At 42.9% G+C, this 25,452-nt stretch overlaps 1 protein-coding gene across 1 annotated transcript in view; it reads left to right on the top strand.

Annotated features, from left to right (window-relative positions):
• Window positions 1-25,452, top strand: part of PAPPA (pappalysin 1) — a 181,831-nt gene that overhangs the window by 42,667 nt on the left and 113,712 nt on the right. Inside the window, exons 3-5 of the mRNA XM_040607353.1 lie at window positions 10,917-11,062; window positions 15,589-15,882; window positions 19,910-20,102. Coding sequence (XP_040463287.1) covers window positions 10,917-11,062; window positions 15,589-15,882; window positions 19,910-20,102 — 633 coding nt within the window. The remainder of the gene's footprint in view (window positions 1-10,916; window positions 11,063-15,588; window positions 15,883-19,909; window positions 20,103-25,452) is intronic.

Below are 25,452 nucleotides of genomic sequence, written 5' to 3'. Positions count from 1 at the left end.
TCTCATTTGAATCAGGTTTTCATTTCTTTCTCAGAAAAGAGGAAAATTGGGATTATCCTAACCATAAGCCACTGATGATCTGCCCACTGCAGCAGGACCAACTTCATGCACAACCCTGCCAGGAGGTTAAGAAATGAGATTTGGAAGTCCATGAGTTATAAAAACAAAAACAGAAAAGAAGCGGCATCTCCAAAGCAAAAGTGATTGTTTTGCAAGATGCATATTTGGACTGGTTATTTTGGCCCATCAACTCCAGAAGTATCTGTAATAAACATGCTAGGTCCTTTGTGGTTTTATATGATTTTTTTTTTTTCTGATGTCGGCCTGATTCCAAGTTGCTCTTCATTTCAATAGCAACGTATATCTCACGTTGTGGCACGGGGTTTATGTGTAGGGAGGATTAGCGTCAAAAAGTGAGATGAAAGGAGCAAAGAATTTGATCTTGTTCTTTTTTCATCCTGGATTTTTTACAGTGTGTTAATTAGAGAAGATGATAAAGGACCAGCCCCTTAAAGTCCCAGCTGCCCACCCCCACCCTAGCAGGGACGATGCCACGTGTCACCCTCCTGCAGGAGCTATAACTGCAGCCTAACTGTGAGCCCCCCAAGGACACAGTGCTCCCTACCCTGACCTGTGTTCAACTTCCTAAAAATCCCAAATACTCCCACAGTAGGTGACCCACCAGAGTCCACCCAGGAAGGATCCTGACCCATCCTGTCTGCCCGCAGTTGCCTACTGCAAGGGCGGGTGGTGAAGGTAGATGGAGCTCAGGACAGAGCAGTATCCACGCAGTAGTAACCCCATGATTTCCTCAGACTCTGAAGAGGGGACACAAAGCATTTCCCAGTGCTCCAGAGGTGCCAAGACCTGGGTTACTCCGGCCATGACACCCAAGGGTCATGCCAGCAAGGCACTTGTTTGGGCAGGCTGCAGATGTGACCTCAAGTACGACCCCACAGCCACAAGGATGGAGATGAGAAAGACAGGCTGGAGTTGAATATTAGTAGTGGAAGTTGTTAGACAACTTTAATATAAAGAGTTGCTAGGAGCTACTTCTATAATTAAAGAAAATTCTGTATCAAAGCCTCAGGTTTCCTCTTGATCTCTAACTTCCAGTCTGATTAACAGAGGATCTACCTAACTCTTGACCTGATTCAAGGGAGTGATGACAAGCTGCATTCCTGGTCTCTCTGGTGCTTTTCATAAAAAAAAAAATATAAAATCAGGTTTGTTCTGGTGACTGAAACCAAAATGTCCTTTACTTGAACTATTGTGCAGTGTGCTATGCACGTATCTGTTGGTTGTTATTGGAAGCTTTGGGATGCGAGGTGTTATGTAAATGCCAAATATTATTAGACCGGTGGCTGCTCACTCGTTGAAAGCAGAGCCCTGGTTCCACCAGAAAATCTGTTTATGAAGTAAATGTGCTACATCGTCTTCAGGAACAGTGAAGCCGAGGGATGCAGGAAGGACCAGCTTATTTTAGGGAGCTTTGACTTTCCATCTGCTGAGCACTGGACCTTTAGGACTTTTTTGGAGACTGTAAAATATGAGTAAAAGGTTGTAAAATATGAGTGAAGCCTTATAAAATGTGATTAGTGGCCACCAGCAGAAAACTTAAAGGATCAGCAACACAAACCACTGCTTATTTAAAAGAAAGATGATCCATATTATCACAGAATGTAGGCTCAAGAGATCGAGTTTCTAATCTTTGCTGTCACAGTGAATGATTTTGTTACTTTGGACAAATTATTGTATTTATCTACCTCAGTTTTCCCGTTCAGAAGACAAGGAAAATGATTCCATTTACCTATTTCATGGCTTCTTCAGTGATGGTAAAATACCTTGAGGGGAGGCCTGACACAAGGATTCCTGCCCCACGTTAGTGTCGCTTAAGCCCGTGGACGGGGTTTGGAGCGGTGCAGAGGGCTTGTGTCGGGGCTTTGACCAGAGTGGAATTTCTCTCTTCATGTTCAGGAAGTATTTTGAGGCCCAGAGGGGAAGCGTCGTGGAAGTGCCAAGCAGTTTAACTGATGGTTAAAAGAGCCTAAAATAGAGATACCTTCCCATACTGATTTATATTCTTACATATACGTGAATGTGGTTTGTTGCTGGCAAAATGGGTTTTCGTAAAGTGGCAAATCTGTTTTAACAGAACAGGTTCCTGAAAACATCCTTACACCACTTCTTTCTTTATCGTTTGACTTTTCTCCTTGTTACAATGGTTCAGCGTGTAGAGTCTGGAAAAACATCAGGGTAACCAGGGCAGAGGGAATATCAGTTGGAGATGAGGGATGGATAAGAGACAAATTACAGTACGTTTCTCATGGGTCATTTGGCTCTAGTCTTGAAAAGGAGAGAAAAAAAATCTCGAAGTAGTAAAAGAAAGTAAAAGAGACAATCAAAACAAATAAACCTGCCAGTGGTGCTGATTTCAAAGGTCTGTGAAATGTGCATATATACTTCATAATGCTTTGCTATTTTAAAGAGATGCGTCTTGAAATGTTCCATGCTTTAATCCTACTCACTGTCTCAGAAGTTAATTGTACAGTAAGATCACAATTTCCATTGCCAAGGCTTTTCCTTTGTTTTCTTTTTTTCTTCCTGCAAGTTGGCCAGCCAGCGTATCTTTTTCTCGTTTTCTGTGTAGTTGGTTAGCTTAATTATTTTTTATGGTCATGCAAGGAAAAAGGGCTTTTCAGTTCTTGCTACGCAAGTGAACTCAAATATTGTTCTGCTCTCAGACGTAGACTCTGCAAAGGAAGAAGGCTCAGTGGTCACATATTTCTGGTCTATAGCACTGCAACTTTTTATAAACCTACATAAAGATTATATAAAGGTTGGGTCTCTACTATAAGAAGTGGGCAAAAAAGCCTGGGAGGATAAAGGGAGAGAGGAAACAAATAATTTTGTGTACATTACAGCCACCCTAAATTTTTGCCCAGAGCTCAGACAGAACATGTTTGACATTTGAAAATTTTTGCATCATCTTTTTCCCCATTCTTTTCCCTGAGCCTTTACTCGTCCTTATCCTGGCCAGAACCAGCAGCAAAAGTGCCGGGGGAAAAAAAAAATAAATAAAATAATCTGTTTTCACTGTATTTCTGAATCTCAGCCCAGGTTTGTGAAGGATTTGGCAAGGATTTACAAATCTTTGAGAGAATCTGTGTGGAGATCTGAGGAAACCCGCCTCCCTTCTTAAAAAAGCAAGTTGTGTTGGCCAGAAATTGGGCAAAAATTGGTTGTTTCAACTGAGGTTTCCTTTGAGATTTTGGATTTGAACCTGAAGCTGTACTTTGGGATTCAGATTTTGCTCTGACTAACTCTAGATGTACACTGGAGCAACTGCATCACAGTGAGCACCGAGACTTGTGGGCAGCCCAGGGAGAACAGAAGTTGGCTCAAACTAGAAGCTTACATGAACCAAACCAAAAGAGGACCCAGAGCTAGGTTTGGAGTAGCCCAGCCAGCAGGTTTATTCCAATCTGTTGCTCAGCCCATGAAGCAGATACTGCATTTGCAACATCCAGAGTTTATCTGTAGGTAATTGCATAAAATAAAGCAGTATCATCTATTAGAGGTCCTTTATGAGAAAGTCAGATAGGACTGAGCAGGGGTGCGCCATTAGGGTTCTATAGATGATAATACTGATTTTTAGAACTTAGTAGCAAATAATTTCCTTTATGTAGGGAGTGGTGTTTTTTTGGTGGGTTTTTTTTTTTTTTTCTTTTTTTTCGTTGCAGTTCTATATATAGTGCAAAATGTTATAGTAGAAATGTGCTTAGTTCTAGGACTATCCAGCTGGAAAGCCAGCATTTCAAAGCAAATGAAAGGAAACTGATGACTTGACAATTGTAAGAGTTCCTTACTGTAGACCAAGGAGCTGCTTTTGGTCTCTGTTGCAGAATAAAGAAAACCTAGACCCAAAGGTTTTCCCATGTTTTGCACAGTAAAACTCTTATTTTCTTTCTACATATTTTAATATTTTTTTTTAATAGGGTGAGTAAAGCCTTGAGTCACTAGCATAATCGTAGAAAAAAATCAATTTGGAAAAAAGGGCACCCTGGGATCAATGAAAACCCGGACTTTTGTAACACATGGGCTTTTATTTTTTAATATGTGTTGCTTAGGGTCAGTCTTAACCATAGGACCTGCCACTGATGTAAAAGAACCTCGTCCAGCTTTAGCCAGCTAACCTGAATGCATTAGCAGTGTCACAGGGAAACGATGCAAAGTTAAACACAGGCTACCAAGCCTACCCAAACCAAGCTGGGTTTATATTTGAACAATTATCCTAACTGTCTTTTCTTGGATCCTTATCTTTCTTTTTTTTCTTTTTTTTTCTTCTTTTTTTCTCTTTTTTTCCAAAACATTCCTCCATCCTTGCAACAGGAGACCAGATTTGGGGGCTGTAGAGGACATTTTGCTGCAGCAGATAAACCAGAATTCTTTAAAAGCTGCCAAGTCTGCGTGTGCTGACAGTGTTTGCAATTTATGCTTGTGGACATGACCTACTGACTGCATGGTTTGGATGTGGTCGGAATTACAGTTACACATTTGGATTTCAGTGTGAACACAGGCAGAGATCTGAATCTAAATGGGGACCTGAAGCCTTTCACTTGTAATATCCTGGCTCCGCTCTATTTCAGGCTCTGTCCCAATTGCTGAAAGATTTATACCTTTATCAATAAATTATCGTGACTTTTACTACACTTACACCACTGTCTTAAATTAACACTAAACCAAATGTAGATGAGGCACGCTTCCTGCTTCACATGATTTATGGCAATCCATCTGAAATGAGGAGCAAAATTAAATTTGCCAGCTAAGTCAGATCTTTAACATCAAGTCAGACAAAAATTTTATTGTAAGTCCACTGCTAAAGGGGGTTTGTAGGTTGGCTTTTTGATTCAGGTTTTTGACAGACCTGTAGCACTTTAGGAAAAAAAAAAAAATTAGAAATGTTTGTAGGTCTGAAATCTCTACTGTGTATTTTCTGTCAGGTTGGAGGTGATAGACAGGACAAACGTAGCAGTTATATGGCACTGATAAGCTCTCAGCTGGAGGACTGTGTCCTCTTTTGATGACCTGCCTTTGAGAAAGATGTGCAGAGCACAGATGAGAGCACAGATGAGAGCATCAGAAATGACCAGAGGTCTTAAAAAAATATAACCAGTGGGGACAGGCTGAAGGAATAAGGTGGTTTTAGCCTAAAAATGAGATGGCTTACAGGAGATATAATAATCTTTCAAGTAAGTAATAGGCTTGGTGAAGCAGAAGGGAATCATCTAATCTCCCTGTCTGTGAGGAATGGTACAAATAGTCACGCACATCTGCCGCAGCAAAAAAGACTCAGGTAGACATTCAGAGAAACTTCCTGACTGTAAATGTATTGAGCCATGGGCTGCAGGCTGCTGGGGCAGCAGCAGAGGTCTTTGTCGTCGGTGGTATGAGCTAGATAAAAATTCCCTTGGTGTGACATACAGAGATGCCCCTGCTCTGGGGTGGAGGGCTAGCAGCAGTGGTCTCTGGACATCCTTTCCAGGCTTGTTTTTCTGTGACTCTGTGACAGAAGGCAAAAGGCTGCTTATACACTGGTATCAACACTGCGTATCCAGAAGGAGAGTCCCGTGTCTAACCCCCCAAGACTGAGAAATCACAGAGAGAAAAGGTAAATTACAGAGAGAAAGGTAAATTATGCCCTTCTGTCAAAGGCCCCCGTTTTAAAGTCAGGTTTCAGTGCTGTTGATGTCATGGCTCTTGCCACTGTCTTCAGAAAGAACATCATGTATCTCAAACCATCCTTGCTGTTGGCTGCAGATATTGAAAATCTCTAGGTAGACTCTGCACCCTAAAATGTTGGGCCGCCTGTGTTGCTTGAACAAACGGGACAGACAGTTGGTAAGTGTGCAGATACCAACTGGTGTGGTCTTTGCTGCTCTAACAAGTTATTGTCAATCCTGGGGCCAAGATCAGAGCTGGTGGGACCAGGGGAACGCCACCGAGAGCTATCAGCCACACCACGCTGGGAACCACACCTGGATCTGTCCCAGGCTGCTGGTGAGCGTTGCCAGGGCTGTCCAGAAAGGCTTTCTCTTTGTCTGCTAAACTGTATGCCATGGTTTAAGATGGGCTGACAGCTGTTTTGAGAGCATCATATGAAAGTTGCAACAAGGGGTCTTGGGAAGGAGCACGATGTACTGGGTCCCTGTGATTCCAGCAGGTTTACTCTGTCCTGCCATATGCTGAAACCACTAGGTAAGGGATGGGATGTTTTATGTCAAGAGAAAAAACAAAGAATTTTACAGCTGACTTCCCAATTCAGAAGATGCTGGCATTTGGGGGGTTTTATGGGTTTTTTTTGTTTGTTATTTTTAATTATGAAATGCAATGCCTTTTATTGCTAACAAACTCATCAGGCAGATGGAGACCATACTCCATAGTGAGCAGACAGCAAAGTTCCTACTCTGTGTTTGGGTGCGGTCTTGCGAGTAATCCCTTAAGTACCCTGTTTGTTTCCTTGCTGTAAAGCAACACTTGTCTTTGAAAGGAAAAAAAAAAACCACCAAAACAGTCAGATAGAGAGTAACTTAGTGCAAACAGTAGAAAACATTTCCTAACTATAAGGGCTGGAAGGCTTTGCGTTCCTTGCAAAAAACACCCATGAGTGCAAGAGGCTGCACCCCAGACACATTAGGGAAACACAGGAAAGCCACTCTCTGACCTGGAAGAAAACGGGGGAGGGAAGAATTTCCAACCCAGTTAGAAAACTGGTCAACTCTAGTCACAAAGGCCAAATTTAATGCGATTAGACCTGATATCAACCGAGTTTCAAAGCCATTGTCATCAACTGAGTTTCAAAGCCATTGTCAAATGTGTTTGTAGCTACGTGGCAGAGATTTGTGGCTGGTTTTGGCTTTGGCGCTGAGGGCCAGAAGGGAGCTCCTTGCAGTGGTCATGGTGGGCAGGTGGGGCTGCTGGGGGCAGGGGGGGTGGTGGTGGTGGGGGCGGTGCACCTCACCGCCCAGGGACGAGTCCTGCTGCCATAGCCCAAATGGACAGGAAATGGGCAGGAGAGACGAGACAGGCATGGGGATAATGGCTCGGGTGACTGACGGGGCAGGCTGCGTGCCGGGTAGGGCAGTCGCGAGACAATGCTGGATGAGCTAAAGACTCCATTAGACTGAAACTGGAGCACTGGACGGGATACATATTACTGATTGAGGTCTGGGGCTTACTGGATAAGGGTGAGCTGCTGTACAGTATGGTTTCAGAGGGCTATTTACACTGCAGTGGAGGAAAAAAGCAAGCTGAAGCTGTGCATTGGAGAAATAAGTCGATGAAAAGATCTGGGTGGGAATGTGCACATTGCCTGATATGATTTGGTGTCCCAAATGGCCTTAAACAGCCCATAGAATTTCTATGTCTAAAACAGATTCCAGCGAAGGAGACCTTTTATGATGCACTAATAGGCTCACTAGGCTTTCTTGAGCAAGGCATGCTTACAGCATCGTATGTTTTTTCCATTACAGGAATTACACGTGTTTTGTTGTGCTTTGGGTTTTGTTTTGTTTTCCACATAGACTTGCCCTGACAGTTCCCTCATTCAGGTTTATATTGGAGGTACCATCTCGAGCCAATGAATTTTATGAAATATGTTGCTGGCACTCACGGAGAGATGCATAAAGGAAATATTCTAATGACAGTTGGAAAGGCTTTGATCCTTTTCCAAGACTGCACTCATGTCTTTGAAATGCAAGTTTGGCAGTGCTGGAAAGGCTGGGCTCTTTGGCTCCCTTTGGCACAAGCCCATGTGACAGTCATTATGTCCTCTATCAGGGGACCCACATAACCTTGAGAAGTGTAAGCAATGCTTGCAGATTGCATTGGGTCAGATAGTCTGGGCTGATAACAAAGCAGCCGCGGCAGCAGGGGGGAGTCAGCCCAGTCCAAGGCAATAACTGAAAACTATTTTGACCTGGTAACTGTTGGGTCTGCTGCCTGCGGCTACGTAGTTGGACATGAACTGCAAAAGTAGTTAATTTATGCCTCCTTGAGTGTAGGAATGTGGTGATGATGGATAGGGATGGGAGGTTATTAGAAACATGGGGAGGAAGGAGAGGATGGAATTCCAGCTCATGTTTTTATCTCTTACACACACACACACGCACGCTGGTTCCTTTGCATACATACTCTTGGCTGTCTTGCATGTGTGCACAGTCCAAACCCTTGCTTACACACACCTCTGTTCATGCACGCACATGCAGGCGCATGTTCACACGCTTACAAGGGATTTGCCTAGGCTAAATGTTTGAACATGTTTTTGTGTTGAGGATTGCTGACTGCTTTTACAAAAGGGTTTGCATTTACTTCCTCCCAAGCACTATCTGTTTACACCTACTCCTGTGTAAACCTTTTGCTGAAAATCCTCTTAGCATTCTGCTCTTATACCGTTCGAATATATTCTGCTCATTCTCAGACTTCCCTTGGCTAGCAGAGTAGTGGTCAGAGAAATAATATCAAACCAAGTCCAATTGACTTAGTATGGTGGATTTACGTAAGACATGAGTTCAGTCTTGGTGATGCACTGACATCACTGGCTAATTAGTTAAATGCTGTCTGCTCTGGATGTTGTCTGCAGTAATAATCCATGTACAGAACAGCCCTAGATGTTGAAGCACATAGCCTGTGTGCAAGTGAGAGAGTGATTGTAGCCACACACTGAGGATGTAAATGGGGATTGAATTGTGTAAACAATAAGCAAAGAGACAGCTGAAAATAAATAATTATTTGTTTAGATTATTTGAAACCATAAGAGAGAAGCGGGGATAAAAATGGTAATTTCCAGAGGGGAGTGTGATTATATCCTACAGGGATTTGCATAGGCCATAAAGCATCTGCATCCAGAGTCAACAACTGCAGTCTCAACACAGACAGGCGGCCTTTCCTTCCCACTGTGATACAAAACACACAAGCATTTTTCCACTTAAAGGTACGCAATGCTTCTGTTTCTGTCCTTTTCTCTCTTGCACGAAGTATCACATCGCTGCCGCATTCTCCCTTATGCTTTTGCTCACTGTCTTTTACTGATGCTGCCATATGTGCAGACATACACATTGTCCCCTTCATACGCATGCATCCTCCATCCCATATTCCCCTGATGGGCTTACACTTTTATGTGGAAGTGCACATTAACTGTCACACAATTGTAAACTATTGCTCGTGGACATGTATGTGTCTGTGTTTGGAAAAGATGTTTTCAAAGGCACAAAGGAGATCCTAGAAATAGGTTACGCACAGCCTCAGAACATTGTGCAGATACATGCAGAACAAGCTTGAGGAGCTAAGGGGAAGATCTGTGTATTTTCCATAGATGCGTTGGGAACACTGGAGAGATGAGAAATGTGTAAAGGGTCACAGTGCTGACCTGTCCTTCAGGATGTCATCCACATTTGATTGGAAGATAAACACTGTATGGAATGGAAACATACCCTTCCACTGGTGTCCCCAAAGAGCACGTCTTCCTCGATGAGTCAGCGAGGGCCTGGGGACACCCAGCCATGAACTATTTTGGAGGCAATGACTTAAGCAAGTGGCAGGGGAAGCTACTGTGGAAATATGAATGTGTTTTCCATTGGGGAGTCCTCCAGGGAAGGACAGAAAGATCTTGGTGCTGAGCCAGTTCCCCTATTTTTTCTTCACCCTTCTGGGAACAAAAGCCTTGCAAAGTATGCAAGGAACCGTACTTGCTGAATGTGAGCACGTTTGGTTTGTGAGAGCTACGTGAGCCCCACACACCCATACACATAAGGAAAAGGGGGACTTTAGGAAGCAGGACTCAATCTGCTCAAGACCATCATGGGGTCCTTTCCTTACAAGCTACTCAACCATGCTTGACTCAGAGTCCACTCTCTGTTGTTTCCACCTGTCAAGTGAAGGTAGTAGAACTTAGCCGTGTTTTAGATCTGGTTTTAGTACAGCACTTGATATCGAAAGACAATTTGAGCTAGAAGCAGCGAACCAACGGATTTACTCTTATGCTTCACTTTCTCCAGCTTTGCTCTGAGTTAGAACACCACAGTGCCACTGAAAGCAATGCGACAGCATGGTACACACTTCGGCAGGTAGCTCCCGTATTCCAGTATTGACAAAGCCTGCTTCTTTAAAGGACTGGGAAAAGTACTTCCAATGGCCAGCAAGCTTAAGGGATTGGCTTTGCTTGCCTGCAAGCAGGTTGCTCTGTAATCTCCAGACATCCCAAAAGCTAAGAAGAAATGCTGCTCGCCTGAGGGGGTGACCTAAGGAGCCTTAGGAATTTATGTCATGATATGGTACCACTCCTGCAGAGATCTCTTTGCAAGGGGACCTCTTGGCACAACTTTGCTTGCTGAAAATAGCAATTCCCAAACGCCCACCCTATGTCAGGGTCGGAGCGTGGGCATCTTGGCACAATACTGCCACCGCTGCTAAAGGAGTAACTTGGTGAGCTGGTGTTAGATGTTGCGCCAGCCTGAAGATGTGAAACTTGTTATTGTGAAGGAAAATTAGAGGTAACAATAATAAACAGCTTAGAGGAAATGTGTAAGATAACGGCTGATATAAAAAGATTTACTGACCGTAATACATGCTTAATTACATTCGTAATAAATAGATTCCTGTACTTACCTTAGGAATGTGGACAGCTTTATGTATTTACCTTGGATTTTGTGGCCTTAGTTAATCAATGGCCTGAAGTCCTTAGATGAGATTCACTCTGTGAATGTGATGTAATTGAAGTTTGGGAGTGCGTTATTAAAATATTTCAGGTGACTGATACGCAGGATATTATAAGATCTTTTCCTGGATTGCAGCACTTCTTCAAGACTTTGTTGCTTTTTCTGTCACCTTTTGGAAAAAATGCTTTTCTTTTTCTACAGAGCATACTTAGATGTCAACGAACTGAAGAACATACTCAAGCTGGATGGATCCACACACCTCAACATCTTCTTTGCCAATTCCTCCGAGGAAGAGCTGGCTGGAGTGGCAACTTGGCCCTGGGACAAGGAAGCCTTGATGCATCTAGGTGAGCGATAGAGATGTTTCTTCTTTGTAAAGCTTTCTTTTGAGGCGTGAAGAAGGAAAGATAAATATGCGTTAAGCTCTGTTCTGATTTCTTATCATTCTTCTAATATATAGTCAGGGGAAAAAAAGTATTTCACGATTCCCAGATACTGGCTCACAACCAGGAAAATATTAGGTTATAAACCCAAAGCATATTATGGTATTTGTAGATGATGTCAAGCTGAAAGAATTTCACCTTTTAAGTGAAGCTACTTTACAGGGCATTCACTCCATGGGAGCACTTTGCAAAGAAGATTGGGGGATAGGTGCAGGGATGCTAGACAGAAGTGAATTTTTAACCTTAGCCTGTTAGGTTCTAATCCTTAGTACATTACTTAGTAAGTGTTCAATTAATTTTCCTTACAGACTTCAGTTAAAATTGTTGCTGTTTTTCTCTACCAATGTGCAAAAGAGCAAACCGCTGAGAGATTGTATTTCTAATGTTCATTTGAGTGGAACTGGAAAGAGTTCACTACCCTGCAGATTGCCCTGCATGTTTCATAACTAGGCTGCTGAGTATGGCTGCTGGAACGCACGGATCCAGACAAAGCTGTGCAAGCTCCCAAATGACTCATTGCCCTGACACCTGCCGTGCCACCGGACCTGTGTTCCTTGTGAAATGTCAGATGAACCTCAAAAGGTTCAGAAGGCACCCACTGAGTCTGTGTGTACTCCTAACTGCACAAACCTCCCGCGGGCTGCAAACCTGATCAGGTCATCTTACAAGAGCAGGGATTCTCACAAGTTTTCCAGATATTTCTCCAGCTTGTCCAGGCCTTCCTAGGCTGGAACTGAAATCCAGTTTCAGCCAGGTTCAGTCTTTGTGAAAGACTGTTTCAGCTAGGTTTTATATTACCCAGCCCCATATTGAGCAGAACAAAAAAGTTGTGGCAAATGTAAACCTAGACGAGGAGAGCAAAATATGGTGTTTATTATTCTGAAGTGTACTACGAGAGCTGAGCTACAGCTTGAGCCATCAGTAAGGGAGGCTTTTCCATGTTCAAAAATACATTACCCCAAAACATAGATGTTAACATCTCTTTATAGTCACCTGTCTCCGTAGCTGAGAGAGGCTCTGTGGTCAAACTAAGCAGCTGGAACTGGCTGCCCTACTTTAGTAGAAGTTTTATTACAACACCCAGCTCTGCAGCTGCTCTGGAAGAAGTGTGAGCAAACTTCCCTTCCCAAGGACCAGCAGTGACACACATCCAGTCTCCTGCCAAGCTAGGCTGGAAGTGAAGCCACTTCCACTCTGACTTGCCTCCAGCTCCGTGTCCACGGGCTCCTGCTGGGAGCACCCAAACCAGAAGATGCTGTGAATGCCTGCCAGCGAGCATCCCCCATGGCACATCTTCTGGTAAAACCAAAGCTAGATATCAATCCCATCCTCAGCCAGCACCCATGCCAATGTGATTCCTCTCACTTTGTAGTACCAGAGCTCCAGCACTAACCCCACAGTAACCGTTTGCTTCTGATTGTGCAACAGTATAGCTCGCTGGTGGGAAACATTAGCCCTAATGCCACTGCTGGAGTGAAATAAAGCTGCAGTAGAGCTGATCCTTCCCTAAATGAGTATTTTCACAACTTCCCTTGGTGTTGCCATGGGAGGGAGCAGAGAACAAGGAGAGAGCTCCAGAGTGCCAAGAAGAACCTTCTGCAAGAAGGCTGGGGCTCGCCCAAAGTCCTGAGGAGTTCTTCTGTCACTTCGTTAAGCTAATTGTCAACATCATGCCTGAGCAAAACAATTTAAATTCAGCTCCTACAGTGTATTGACAGAATTCATTGACCAAAAAAAGATCTCACGAGAAAAAAAGACGTTAGCCAACAGTTTAAAGTTGACTTGCAGTGCAAAAAGTAAAAATAAATAAATAATGGTCATAATTTCCTGTCATAATAGCCCTCCCAGACCTGTGCTTGGTCTGTAAGAATTCATCTTTAATCTTTTTTACTCTCTTCTATAAATCCAATATGTACTTAATAAAAAATATGAAATATGTCCTGTGGTGCAGATCTAAAGGCTGGGATAGAGATTGTCTGCGTGAGGGAGTTTATCTTTTCTGTAAAACTGCAATTGATTTAGATTCTTGACAGCTGTGAAAAATATAAATTTTCAACAAAGGCAAAAATAAAATCTCCCTCTCCAGCTGCCTCAGGGCTGTCCAGTGCCAGAACCATTTACCCAGCCTGTATTTTGAAGGCACATCCTGCTGAGGAATTCCACCAGTACTCTTGCCATTGGAAAACAAAACTCTGGAATTATTTTTGGGAAAACAACCCCCACAAAACATACCAGGGTACTCTCTGCATGTAAATGGCTCCACCTGGGTAGAGCCCAAGCACCAGAGGAATCGGAGCACGTATTGTATAAAGGTGGAGAGAGGGATAGAGGGAACATAGGGGCCGCAGTGGCTGTGTACTGGTGGGTCTGTATGCAATTAATCGGGATTGTGGAGAACTAGTGTAAGGAACAGTTTAGTGCTGTGAAAAGGATGTGCAGATGCTACATGTGGTGTAATAGGCAGGGTGTTGCAGTGCAATTGATTTTATTCATTCTTTTGTGTTTGTATTTAGATTTTTAGTCCATTTTTTTTTAATACTATGTATGTATGTGTACATGGCTATGTGACTTTTCTCCACGGTGTTGTGTGTAGTCACACATGCCCCATGCACAAAGGGAAAATCTTTTCTCTATTGCTCTTTATCCATGTGTCTGTGCAGGACATCCAAAGTGGTCCTTCCTCTCTCTTCAGCATTGATAAGATTTCAGCTGGAATACTGTATTGTGTTTGGACAATGTGTTTGGAGGAAGACGTGAGACAACGGGGAAAACCAAAGGGGAAGGACAGCCAGGGAGCTCCAGAAAAAGGATTTCACTAGAAGGAAAGGTTGAATGGATTCCAGTTATTCAGGCTGAAGGAAAAGATCCTGAAGTGGGGATGATGACAATCTAATAAAAGCTGATGAAAGCGGAGGAGCATCTTCTGCTCTTCTTATCCGTGTGAGGCAGGACTGAAGTCCTGAACTTAAATTGCCAAAAAAATCAGGTCAGATTAGATGTGAGTTAAATGCTTGCAGCTGTAAGGATACTGAGTGCTGAAATTGATTGCTGGGGCAGTCATGTCATCAGGGGTTGTAAAGAAAGAGATGTTAGACAAATATGTGTGAGGGATTGTATAGACCTAATTGGTCTTATATTGTTTGAGAGTGAAATTTAGATGACTTAAGATCTTTCCAGTCTTATTTTTCACTAATTCCCGGGTTATTGCAACCAAATCTCCAGGCAGATGAGAAGAAAGAGTCCATAGTGTGTCAGAATCTGATGATCTCATCTTCCCTGCACTACAGTCACTGATAAAGTTCCTCCTGCTGAAACATTTTTCTCCTCATCGTCACTAAATTATTGGTATACCATATCTAAGATTTATTTTTCCACGATATCTTTTTTACAAAGCAGTCTCACATTGCCATAACAGGCAGTATGCACAAACAGTTTTAAATAAAAGGCTTGGAAAAGTTGAGATCAACAAGCTAAATAAAGATGATATGAAACATACCATAAATCCAAAGGTACATCTAACTGAGCTAAAAATATAATTCTTATGATTAATTCAATATACTGTAAAGCCTCACTAATTTACTATTTGCTTATCTACACATTCTGTAATTCATACAACAAAAAAAATCACCGTTAGTTTTCTTTGAGCACATTTAACAACCATGCAGTTCTTTCAGAACTATCACATTCCAGGATTTCATATTTTTTGACACATTAGACTTATGCATATTCATTAGTGGACTGTGCAGTTCAGATCAAACTAGGCTTGTCTGGGTATATGAACAGAGTGTGTTTCTGACAGTTTCTTCAAAGCTGTCTGTATGATCAGAGCACACCCTGCAAAAACTGTTCCAGCCTTGGATGTATTCTGATTTCTTTGTCCAGCTATTAGTTTGCAATTACTGGTGCAACCTACTGCAATTTTTAGGGTGTTTCAGAAATTAAGAGGCTTCTCTTATGACTTTACCCTGTGGAATACAGAGAGTGCTCCAGGTATGTTTTGTTTGACTCTTGGTATCAGATACATTGCTTACACTCATCTAGGCAGAATCATTCTCTTTAAGCACGTTAAATTATTTGAAATCGCTTAGCATGAAGTAATTGCAGGTAGGATTTTTCTCTAAGTTAACAAACAAGGAAAACTGAACATATTCAGTTGAAAGACTGACTGTCACTGGTTTTTGGTTTAAGGTGTTGGGCTTTGTCCCACGATTCCTCATCCTTAGAGCCCCAGATGAAAGGTGAGATGAAACCTTGCTGTGCAGTTTCTCTGAGCCAGCAATGTGCCTGATGGTGCAAAAAGCAGTCTATGCTATAGAGAATGCGATGAACTGCCAGTGGATCTGCCCTTTGGATTGCCTTCCTTTCCCTTTCTCTTGCTCCTCCAAGGAAGACAAGGCAAACATGGAAGCTATTCTGTTTTCCCCTCGCAGGCGGCATTGTGCTGAATCCTTCCTTCTATGGCATCCCTGGCCACACACACACAATGATCCATGAGATCGGGCACAGCCTGGGGCTCTATCACGTCTTCCGGGGAATCTCAGAGATCCTCTCCTGCAGCGACCCGTGCATGGAAACGGAGCCCTCCTTCGAGACCGGGGACCTCTGCAGTGACACCAACCCTGCTCCTAAGCACAAGCTCTGTGGAGATCCTGGACCTGGCAATGACACGTGCGGTTTTCACAGTTTCCTAAACACACCATTCAGTAACTTCATGAGCTACGCAGGTACTTGGGTTTCCTTGGTTTGCTGGTGGGGTCTGTGGTTGGGCAAGAACAAGGAATAGCACTATTAACTCTGATTCCTACAGTCCATCTCATGCAGGGCTTTATACTGACATGTGTGTCCATTGGTCTAGGATCAGGCTTGATGAGGGAACAAACCTGATGGCCTCAGGAACCTCTTCCACTTATCCTGTTATGTTTACCCAGCTTCCCCAACTTTACATAGTTTCATGGGAAGACCAGGCAGAAGGTTTGGGGGAAGGAGGTAATGAAATAAACATTAAGAAAAGAGCTTCTAAGGGCTCTACAGAAAATTTGACACCCTTTTTCCCTGGGATCTGGATGCCTGATCTATGAGGTCTTCTTTGAAAACCCAAATTCAGAGATTGTTTACCTTCTCCCAAGGAGATATTGAATGTCAGATGATTATTGGTACTACCAAGGCTGTAGGATACACCTGTGCTAGGTAGACATCTAATGAGACACTGCTCATCCCTCCAGGTGTCTGTTCAAATACCATGTTTATTGTTTGATTTGGAGCTGCTGTGGTTCAGCTAAAATCACGCACATTTGTTTTTCATCATTAGAGTGTGAATACTAGGATGGTACCTGGATCAGGATTGCTCTTCTGGTCAAAGACTACGAGTGTGCTGTGCTGATTTGTGCTGGGACTATAGGCTAAAGAACTAAAGGCTCCATATCAGTGCCATAAAAACACCCCTCCAAGAGGAACAAGCTGCTTAAGCAAAAGCCTTATCTTGTAGTTTTAACTCTGCAGACTTCTGTAGGCACAACTGTGTTGTTCAGGGGTGCCGGTTCATGGCATTCAGCCTCAGTCTAGCATAATGCAAAGAGGGCATGAGCTCCTGTGACCCTTGCCTGTCGGATGGGCGTGGGGTAGGGTCCTTGCTGCACCCCTGGAAGCTCAAGGGGAGTTGAAGGATTCTCTGTTATTTCCCAGAAAGAACAGGGAATACCTTGGGTCATATTTCCCCTTATTTTGGGTCACATCTAGCCCTGATGAAGGTCTGTGACACTGAGCTGACAGCATCAACAACATTTTAAAGGTGACCAATACACTTCTAGCCACTGAAGGGCACCTTTATACTCCAGGCGAAAACACAGATTGCCCACTCAAAAGGTCATAGGAGTGCTTATTCTGTAATAAAACTGTAGAGAAGCAAAGTGTTTAATGCCATCTGGGGCACAGATTGAAATGATTTATAACAGAAATGCTTTTATGCCCTTCATGGCACTAGCTAAAAGTGATGCTTAGTTTTCTCTTTATTTTTCTATTTGTTTAGAGGGTGTTTTCAGGGACAAGCATACACACACTGAGTCAGTTCCTCAGCATGTTGTGCACTTCTGTGCATGCGGTAGGGCAGAGCCTTACTGCCTGATACAGCCTCCTGGTAACATCCCATGGATAAGTCAGTGCCACTCCAGATGACAATATCCCTCCACCAAATCTGCTCATGTCTGTGTGATGAGAGGTGGAGCATGCTTGTTTCCGAATGCTGAGGTCTTTTCTTCCAGCCAGACCTTGCCTTGCCAACTCTCTCGAGATCTGAAAGAGAGAGGCAGACCACAGAGATACCTATCTGCTCTGGGGAGCTACCTACCTGCTGGTGTTCCGAGCAGAAACCTTTTTTTTTTTTTTTTTTCCCTTGAAAAATGAAGTGAAGCGACATGATGGGTATCTCTAGAGCTCATGCATGAATCTGTTTGCTTTTCTGTTGTTGCCAGTGGAATAAAAATATAGCAGGATATCAAATTGCTATAGAAATACATTTTAAATGACTAGGTTGAGGTCATGCAGCTCTAGACATTGCCTTTCTTTCCTTTCTGTTTTGCTGCTTGTATACAGCTTGGTTGTGTTGTGTTTATCTGTCTGTCTCTAACATCCATCTGTCCAGTTACCCCCAGCTCTGCAGCAAAGCACTGACTTAAGGAGTAACTGTTCTTTCCCTGAAATCACAAGTTACGATGTCCAGAAGATCAAGGAGTGTGAGAAACTGGACTTGTAAATTATTTTTACAAGTCCAAATAGCCATGGTGTTCCCAAATAAAAAGATAAGTTAGTTGTTTAGATGACTCTTCATGAAATCAGCAGTAGTTCTGCCTCTGAATTCTGTTGGAATAATCATCCCAACAACATCTCTTGAATTTTCAAGTTACTGCTTCATCTGAGGATCTTGAAACTTTTTTGAAATCAAGTGATCAAGTGAGATCCCTTTCCCCCTTGCCTCCCCTCCCTTCCCCTCCCCCAGGACACAGCCTGTGCTGATGTTCAAACAGATTGAGAATGCAGGTCATCTTTTTCCTGTGCCATTGTCTCACTGCTTTGTCCTATATATATTTTATTGTTCCTTTATGATGGCTATTAAGGGCCTTTGTCTCCTTCTGTGCTTCTGTGAAGAATATTTATGGCTTGTACAGCATGCTTAGGGATAGACCATCGATAATTATTGAGGAAATCCAGAGATGTCATATTAAAGCAGCTTTTTGCATACCCACAGGGATTTGTAGATATTTTCAAGCTGCTGGTGTCTGTCTATCTGCTGTGCGTGTTTGATGAGAGGAGGTTCGCTGCTCAGTGGAATTAGGAGAGACACGGGAGAACATGTGAACTGACATGTCCTCGCTGTGGTAGGGCTGCATTCAGGGCTGTAGTCTGAGCAGGATCCCGACCGGAGCTGTCTCCTTTTGCTTGCATCTCTGAGAAGATGTGGTAAGGTTTTAAATTAGCCAGCAAAGTCACACTTCTCTTTAGAACAAATTCATATTTTTTTGTTCCCCTTGAGTTCCACAGGGCATGGACTTGAAGACATCTGAGCATCTAGTAACACTATTACAATATTGAACTGCCAACTTACACGCATGCAAGCAACTCTCTGAAAAGCCTTCGTGACCTGCATCTTCCCAGAAAAGTGTGTTACTTGACCTGTGCAAAACTGTCATTGTTATTTGTATCACAGCAGCGTGCAGAGGTCCCATCTGGGACTGAGCTTTACTGGGCTAGGAACTCTGCCGGCACAGGGGAAACAACGCTCCGTGTTTTTGATTGAGAGCTTTCCATCTGATGGGAAGAGTACCAGAAAACTGGTTAAAGAGCTAGCATTGTGTTCTTCAGCACAGCGTTTCTGGGTGACTTTGCACAACATATTTATTCCTTCTGTGATCTGCACAATAGAGAAATAGTAATTTTCTACTTGTGTTCAGAGGACACTAGATGTGTTCTTGTTGCCAAATCATGTTTGGGAGAAACAGATGAAATGAGAAATGGATATTTATGGGAAAATATCCAGCAAAATTATTTCTCCATTTTGAATGAAAAACAAATTTGAAACATCAAAAACATTTATGAAAAGTTCAGAAAGGAGGAGATTTAAAATAGAAATAAAGTTGGTTTATTGCACCAAAAATTTACATTTTAAAGTAATTATTTTTTAAATTGATCTTTCAGAGCATTTTTATTTGTTCATCAGAAAATTTAAGGACTTTAAAAAATTATGTATTTTTAAAATTCTGTGTCCTTTTAATCTAAGGAATCTGTCAAACTCTATTGCACACAGTTTGCATGAATTTCAGGCAATCCTTTATGCTAATGCTAGCTGTTCTTTGCCCTTTTATCCTCTCTCAGAGATAATCTTTTAGTCATGAAATTCTTTTAAGCCCAGAGGTCCACTGGTAGCCCCAACTGTGACCAGAAGGTGCTGCACTGGGGCTTTCTGCTTCTTTGCCTCCATGTGTCTCTGTCTCACCTAGGGATGATCTCTAGGTGCTTCATATGTATCCCGGACAAGAGGGAGGGAAGGTTTATTTATTTATTTATTCCTTTTTAACGTTTGTTTCCTTTCACCTGCCTCCACGAGTGATGATGGCACTAATTTGTTCACAGGTTATTAACTTCCGAGTGCTGCGAGAACCCAGCCCAGCCCTTGCAAGGAGCTGCTGTTCACCGGGTTGTAATTCTCTTGCTCCTGCCTGATCTCCCACGTGGTTGATGTGGTTTCTGTTGTAATTTCAGACGATGACTGCACGGACTCCTTCACACCCAACCAAGTGGCCAGGATGCACTGCTACTTGGACCTCGTCTATCAGAGCTGGCAGCCCGCAAAGAAACCGGCTCCTATTGCAATTGCCCCCCAGATCGTGTCTCGGACCTCCACCTCTGTCACGCTGGAGTGGTTTCCACCCATTGATGGCCACTTCTTTGAAAGGTGATCACGCGCTGCTCTGTACTCTGGCACTGAACTGAATGGAGAGGGGAGAAATAGGGGGACAGCCTGAGGCCCCACTCGTGGAGCGCAGCTTTATCATGTGCTGTGCTCGGTCTGGATTAAGGCTCTTTTCTAAATTGGTTCATACTGAGGAGGTTATTGATCTGTTTTCTGCTCTTCCTTTCTCAGCCTGTAGCACTCAGCTGAGGGCCATTGATTTGCCATGTAAAGGGCAAATCTTTTTCCATATGTTATGGGAGTAATTTTCAATCAACAATTCTGGCCCTGTGATTCCTGCTGTTATTGCTGCTCACAAATACCTGTGGGCTTCAGTTCTGCTGGCACATTCCCCCCTCCTCCTTTTGCATGTTTCCTTTGCAAGGACAAAGTGAATCTTGTTTCTACTCCCGTGACAACACTGAGCTGATGGGCAATGGAGACTCCCAGGGCAGGGAGGTGGCAGGGCCGGGGAGAGGAACAAATGCTGCCTCCTTCCTTGAGCTGCAGGTCTGAGATGGGAATTGAGCAAGACAGAGCCAAGGACCTAAACCCCTGAATATCATGCGAGCGTCATCTTACTGCACCCTGTGTAGAGCATGTAGGTCAGAGTGTGTGTGTGTGTTTGTGTCTGACAGGCACGCAGTGATGTGGTACCCGTAACGACAGCTGAACTGAGTGCAGGGCTCGGGACGGGAGTCACAGCGTGTTGCAGTTCATAGCCGGTGCAGCTCTACCCCAGCATGACCTGAGCAACTGGGTACTTCATCTAAATAGTCTGACGCAGCTCTTGGATGAGCCGCAGGAGCTATGGGAGTCCTAGCACAGAACTTCCTAAATGGTTGATTCTCACAGTACCATTAACTCACCTTCCCTACTTGCATCTCTTCTCCAGTTTTTGCTTTGCTATTTTATAGGGAACAAACTTCGAGTGTCCTTCAGGACTGTAGCAGTAGGTATCGCAGGAGGCTGAATTTACAAGCATATTAGCACCCAAAGAGCTGTCTCAGCACTGCTGCTTTGTTCAGCGAGAGCACCTTGAAAGCCACTGCCTCCATGAGGGGTGAAACTCCTTCCAGCACTGCTAGTGCACCATGGCCATTTCAGTGGCCAGCCTGCACTTTATCTGAAGAGACAGATAGCTGGTATTTTCTGCCCAGATGAGATTTTCCACCTTTATTGCAAATTAATATGAGGAGGGCAATCAAATCATATTGGGAGTTGATAAAGAGGGGTCTCGTGCTCTGAAGAGTGTTTGCTTTAATTACAATTTTGTAACTGAATCCTTTTATTCCCTGTGTGTGAAAAGGATTTACGTGAAGTTCTGAAAATTAATTCAGGATTTTTTAGCCCATAATCATTTTTAGGTAAATTAAGTTTCTCCAATTTAATTTAGATTTCAGGAGATACTTCTTATGTGTTAAATAAATACCATCTGCCTCTTAAAACACATTTATACAGCACTAATTGTTATGTAACCAAATATGTCTTTATTACATATTTCTTATAACTCAATCAATATGTTCTTAATAACCTCTAGTTAGTTGCTTCTTAAATAACATACAGTGGATAGCGTGGTAAATCTACAATTTCATAACAGAGTTATCATATGTTAAATAAATACCAATTTTCTAGGAAAAAGAAGTCCTTTGGGTTTTCAAATCTGTGTACTCAGTATTACTGAAGAGATTTAAAGAGACAGCCCCAAGTACTTTGAGTCCAACTCCTTGTTAAAATGAGATTCCCAGTGCTAATAGATACAGAAACGTTGCTGTGACCATGTGAAAATGTTACTGAGAGAGATAAGTGATCCTGTCTAAAACATGCCCACATTTCTGATATATTAATCAAAACAAGGATGATAGTAGTATTATAGTGACTAATACTGGAAAAGCTCATGTGCTGAACTTCCAGCACCGATGTGCCCAGCGCTGCTCGGTTAGAGCTGCATGCCTATATCAATTTGTAAAATTGGGTCACTGTGCAAGACAAGTAGGCGGTAAAATTGGCCAAGTATAATCTTATCTGTGTGTGGGAATACTGTAAATCTTTGCAGATATTTTTACACAAAGTGCACACCATGGCCCAAATTTTACTTGCCTCACTTGAATGAATAAACTCATTCACTTCAATGGGACTATTCATGTAAAAAACAGAAGACTGATACTCAACTGCTGAGTGCCTTGGGCCTGGTTTCTAATGCACAGAGGCCCCTTCCATGCTGTTTTGACAGTGTAGAACTGCCTTAAAAGGCTGAATGGCTCTGGCTACATTAGCAAGTATTGTGGCCCAATATAAGTAGATCTCCAGCGCAAAACAGTTGTTAATGAAAACCTGACGTCAACACTGTAGGGGTTTCGGGGGGTTGTTTCAGCCTGGCCCCATCAGCAGTTGTAGCACATCAGGTGTGGTCCTGGAGCACATGTCCACTCTGGATTCAGGCAGAAATGGGTCCAGCATCCGTGCACTAGGCCTGCTTTAAGCAGGGAAGATGAAGATTTTTCCTTCAAAATCTCGTTCCTCATCCAAATGACAATGCTACTGTAGGCACTCAGTGTAACTCAGGTTCCTTCTATGCCCCTTTTATTCTCTAGAGCTATGCATAGGCAGTGACCTCTGCTTAGTGAAAGTTAAGAAAGGAAAATTTAGCCTCGTGTTTAAAAATGTAACACTGTATGTATGGGTGAGATCCTGACAGGTCTGCGGTTGAAGGGACGTGAAGCATGGAAGTACAAGTCCATGTGCCTTTTCCCTGCTTAGATGCAGCTTTGTCACAGCTGCCACATATTAGGTGCTTTTCTCTTAGGGCCTCGGTTTTAGGAATTACATCATTAATTACATGGATTTGGGGACAGACAGTAATGCTAACTCATAGTTTTTGTAAATTTGGGGTTGGCTATCCTGTGTCCTCACACCTTGGCAAGATGTGCACAGGAGCTGTGTGCGGAGTGCTGTGCTTTTCTTCCTGATATAGCATCCTTACTTATTTAGTGTGTTCGACTGGTGTCCACTATATGACTCTAGAGAGTCATTTACCTGCACATTTGCCAGCATGTGTTTGACCCTAAGCTTCACCAGCTGGTTGAGCTTCTAAACATCTCTAACAATCAAACATATCAAGAACCAGCATTTCTTCTTGTAGCTACTACACACAGGATTGGAATACCATTCTCCATCCTCCCATTAAATAAAAGCATGAAAAATGTCACATGTGCATATAATAATATGTAATAATAAAATAATAATAGAGGCAACAAAACAAGTGAAAACAAGGGAGAAAAAGAAAACCCTATTCATTTCCTGACCGCATCTATTAGATGCGTTCATCTGCTGTCGCTAAGCATCCATTCATGCGCCTCCTGTTTGATATGCGTAGGCAGGATGTAAACAGTTATTGTAATAGGGCTCTGCAGAAAATTCTGCTTGGACAGAAAAGTTTGAAAGCATCTGGTCTTCCAAGTTTTCATTGAGGTGACTGCATTCATTTCCATGAATCTGATTCTATCTCATTCTTAGCAAGCAAACATTTTGGTCAGTATGGTGTCCCAGATCTAGATGGCTGGGCTTGATAATCACTTGCTTAAACCTTGCTGGGAAGTTTCAGTGCCTTAGAGGGGGAAAGCATCAATTCTGAATTTCAAGTAAGCAGATACAATTTAGTCTGAAAACAGGCAGTCTTTACTGAAAGGAATGATAGTTTTTTATTGGGTTTGAGTTCCCCACTGAACTGGTGCTGGCCCTGAAGAGAATTGTCTGTTTTTCACTAGTAATCTTCAGATTTTGAATCCACCACACTGAAACATCATGCTGTAGGAATTAATTCCTCCTGCACTCTGAACTTCATAAACTGGAATTTCCCCAGTATTTGGCTTATTAGAAAACAGAGAACTCTAGATTTTCCATCACCCTGCACTTTGGGGAGTCATGTGCACCACTGTACAAGTTGTCAGATATGCTATTGTTAACTAATTAATAGTGTTTTGAAACAATTTACGCTCATTTTGTCTTGATGTCAGTGGCTGCATAAGGTGTAAGGATCTGGCTTAGAATTTCATAAGCCTGTAAATGTGATGCCATAATTAGTTTTGACATTCATGGCTGTTTGTAGGATTTGTGTGCAAGCGTCTGCAGACCAAAAACTTTAACCCAGGAGTCATCCCCTGTGTAACTCCTTTCAGTCAGTGGAGTTACATCAGGGTTGAGTTTGGCTCCCAAACTGGAAAAGTAAAAAGAGAAAGTTTGCTCATAGCCTTTCCCACATGATGCTCCTTGTGATTTCTCTTACCTCCAAGTCCTTGCTGGTAAAAGGAAATGTTTGTCCATAAGCCTACAGTTTTTTCCACCATGGCAGCCTGTGATGAAATTGTATAGCTGCTAATTTGAGTAAAAAGCAGTCCTAATTGTGGAAACTTGGCTTTCAAAGCCCTGTCTTCATCCAGGACCAAGTGCTAATGCAGGAGTCTCTTTGTAGAGAAACTGAGAGATTACTATTGCAGGGACTTCTATCCTGACTGTTGGTGGCTGCGTCTGAAAAACAACTGCACAATAATAATCCTACGTTTTGATTTCTCAGTACCTTTTATTCTGGATTCTTGAATACTTTTGCATATATTATTTAGACAAGCCGAGTTAGACACTTAAAGCACTGCTGAATAGACAGCTGAGAAATGAAGTAGGGAGACAGTGTCATACCAATAGTGCAGGTGGGTGAAGTGAGACAGGGAGAGAAGGTATTCGCAACATGCCCAAATTTGTTCATTACCGGTGCTACAGATCGTGCAAGGAAGAGGAGGGCACCTTTGCCTCCCTCTTCTTTATTCTACCTCATTGCCACATTTTATTCTTCAGATGTTTTCAGCAGGTGCATCCCTTTCTGCACTGTCTGCAAGCTCTGTCATTTACCGTCTCTTTGTAGGGTGGCTGTGGGCCATATTGAAATGGATATGAGTTTTACCACCGGTTCCATTCCAAGCCCCCCCCTGTTGACAATCTCTGCTTCCACCTAATTAAGCCAACAGAAACTTGACTTTCAGATAGATCCCTGTCAACAAATAGGAGATGCAAAGCTGTGGAGAAGCTGAGCGTGTCATCTGTACCACCGATGGGAAAGGAGATCACACAGCCTGGGAGGGCTGCAAGAGTAGATTTACAGTCCTGGTGTCCTCACTGAGGATCCAGAATAACTTCTGCCTGAGGATCACAGTGCCCTTCGTAAAGCAGTGCTGAAATAAATTGCACAATGGGAGATGGTTAGAATTTGCATAGCTGATTATAATAATTGATGACTCAATCCATACTTACTTGGATAGCTTAGAGAGAGAGTACACTGTGTGTTACGCGCAATTTGTTTGCT

Source organism: Falco naumanni, chromosome 9, assembly GCF_017639655.2.
Source record: "Falco naumanni isolate bFalNau1 chromosome 9, bFalNau1.pat, whole genome shotgun sequence".
Classification (NCBI taxonomy): domain Eukaryota; kingdom Metazoa; phylum Chordata; class Aves; order Falconiformes; family Falconidae; genus Falco; species Falco naumanni.
This window is presented reverse-complemented; position numbering and strand designations above follow the sequence as displayed.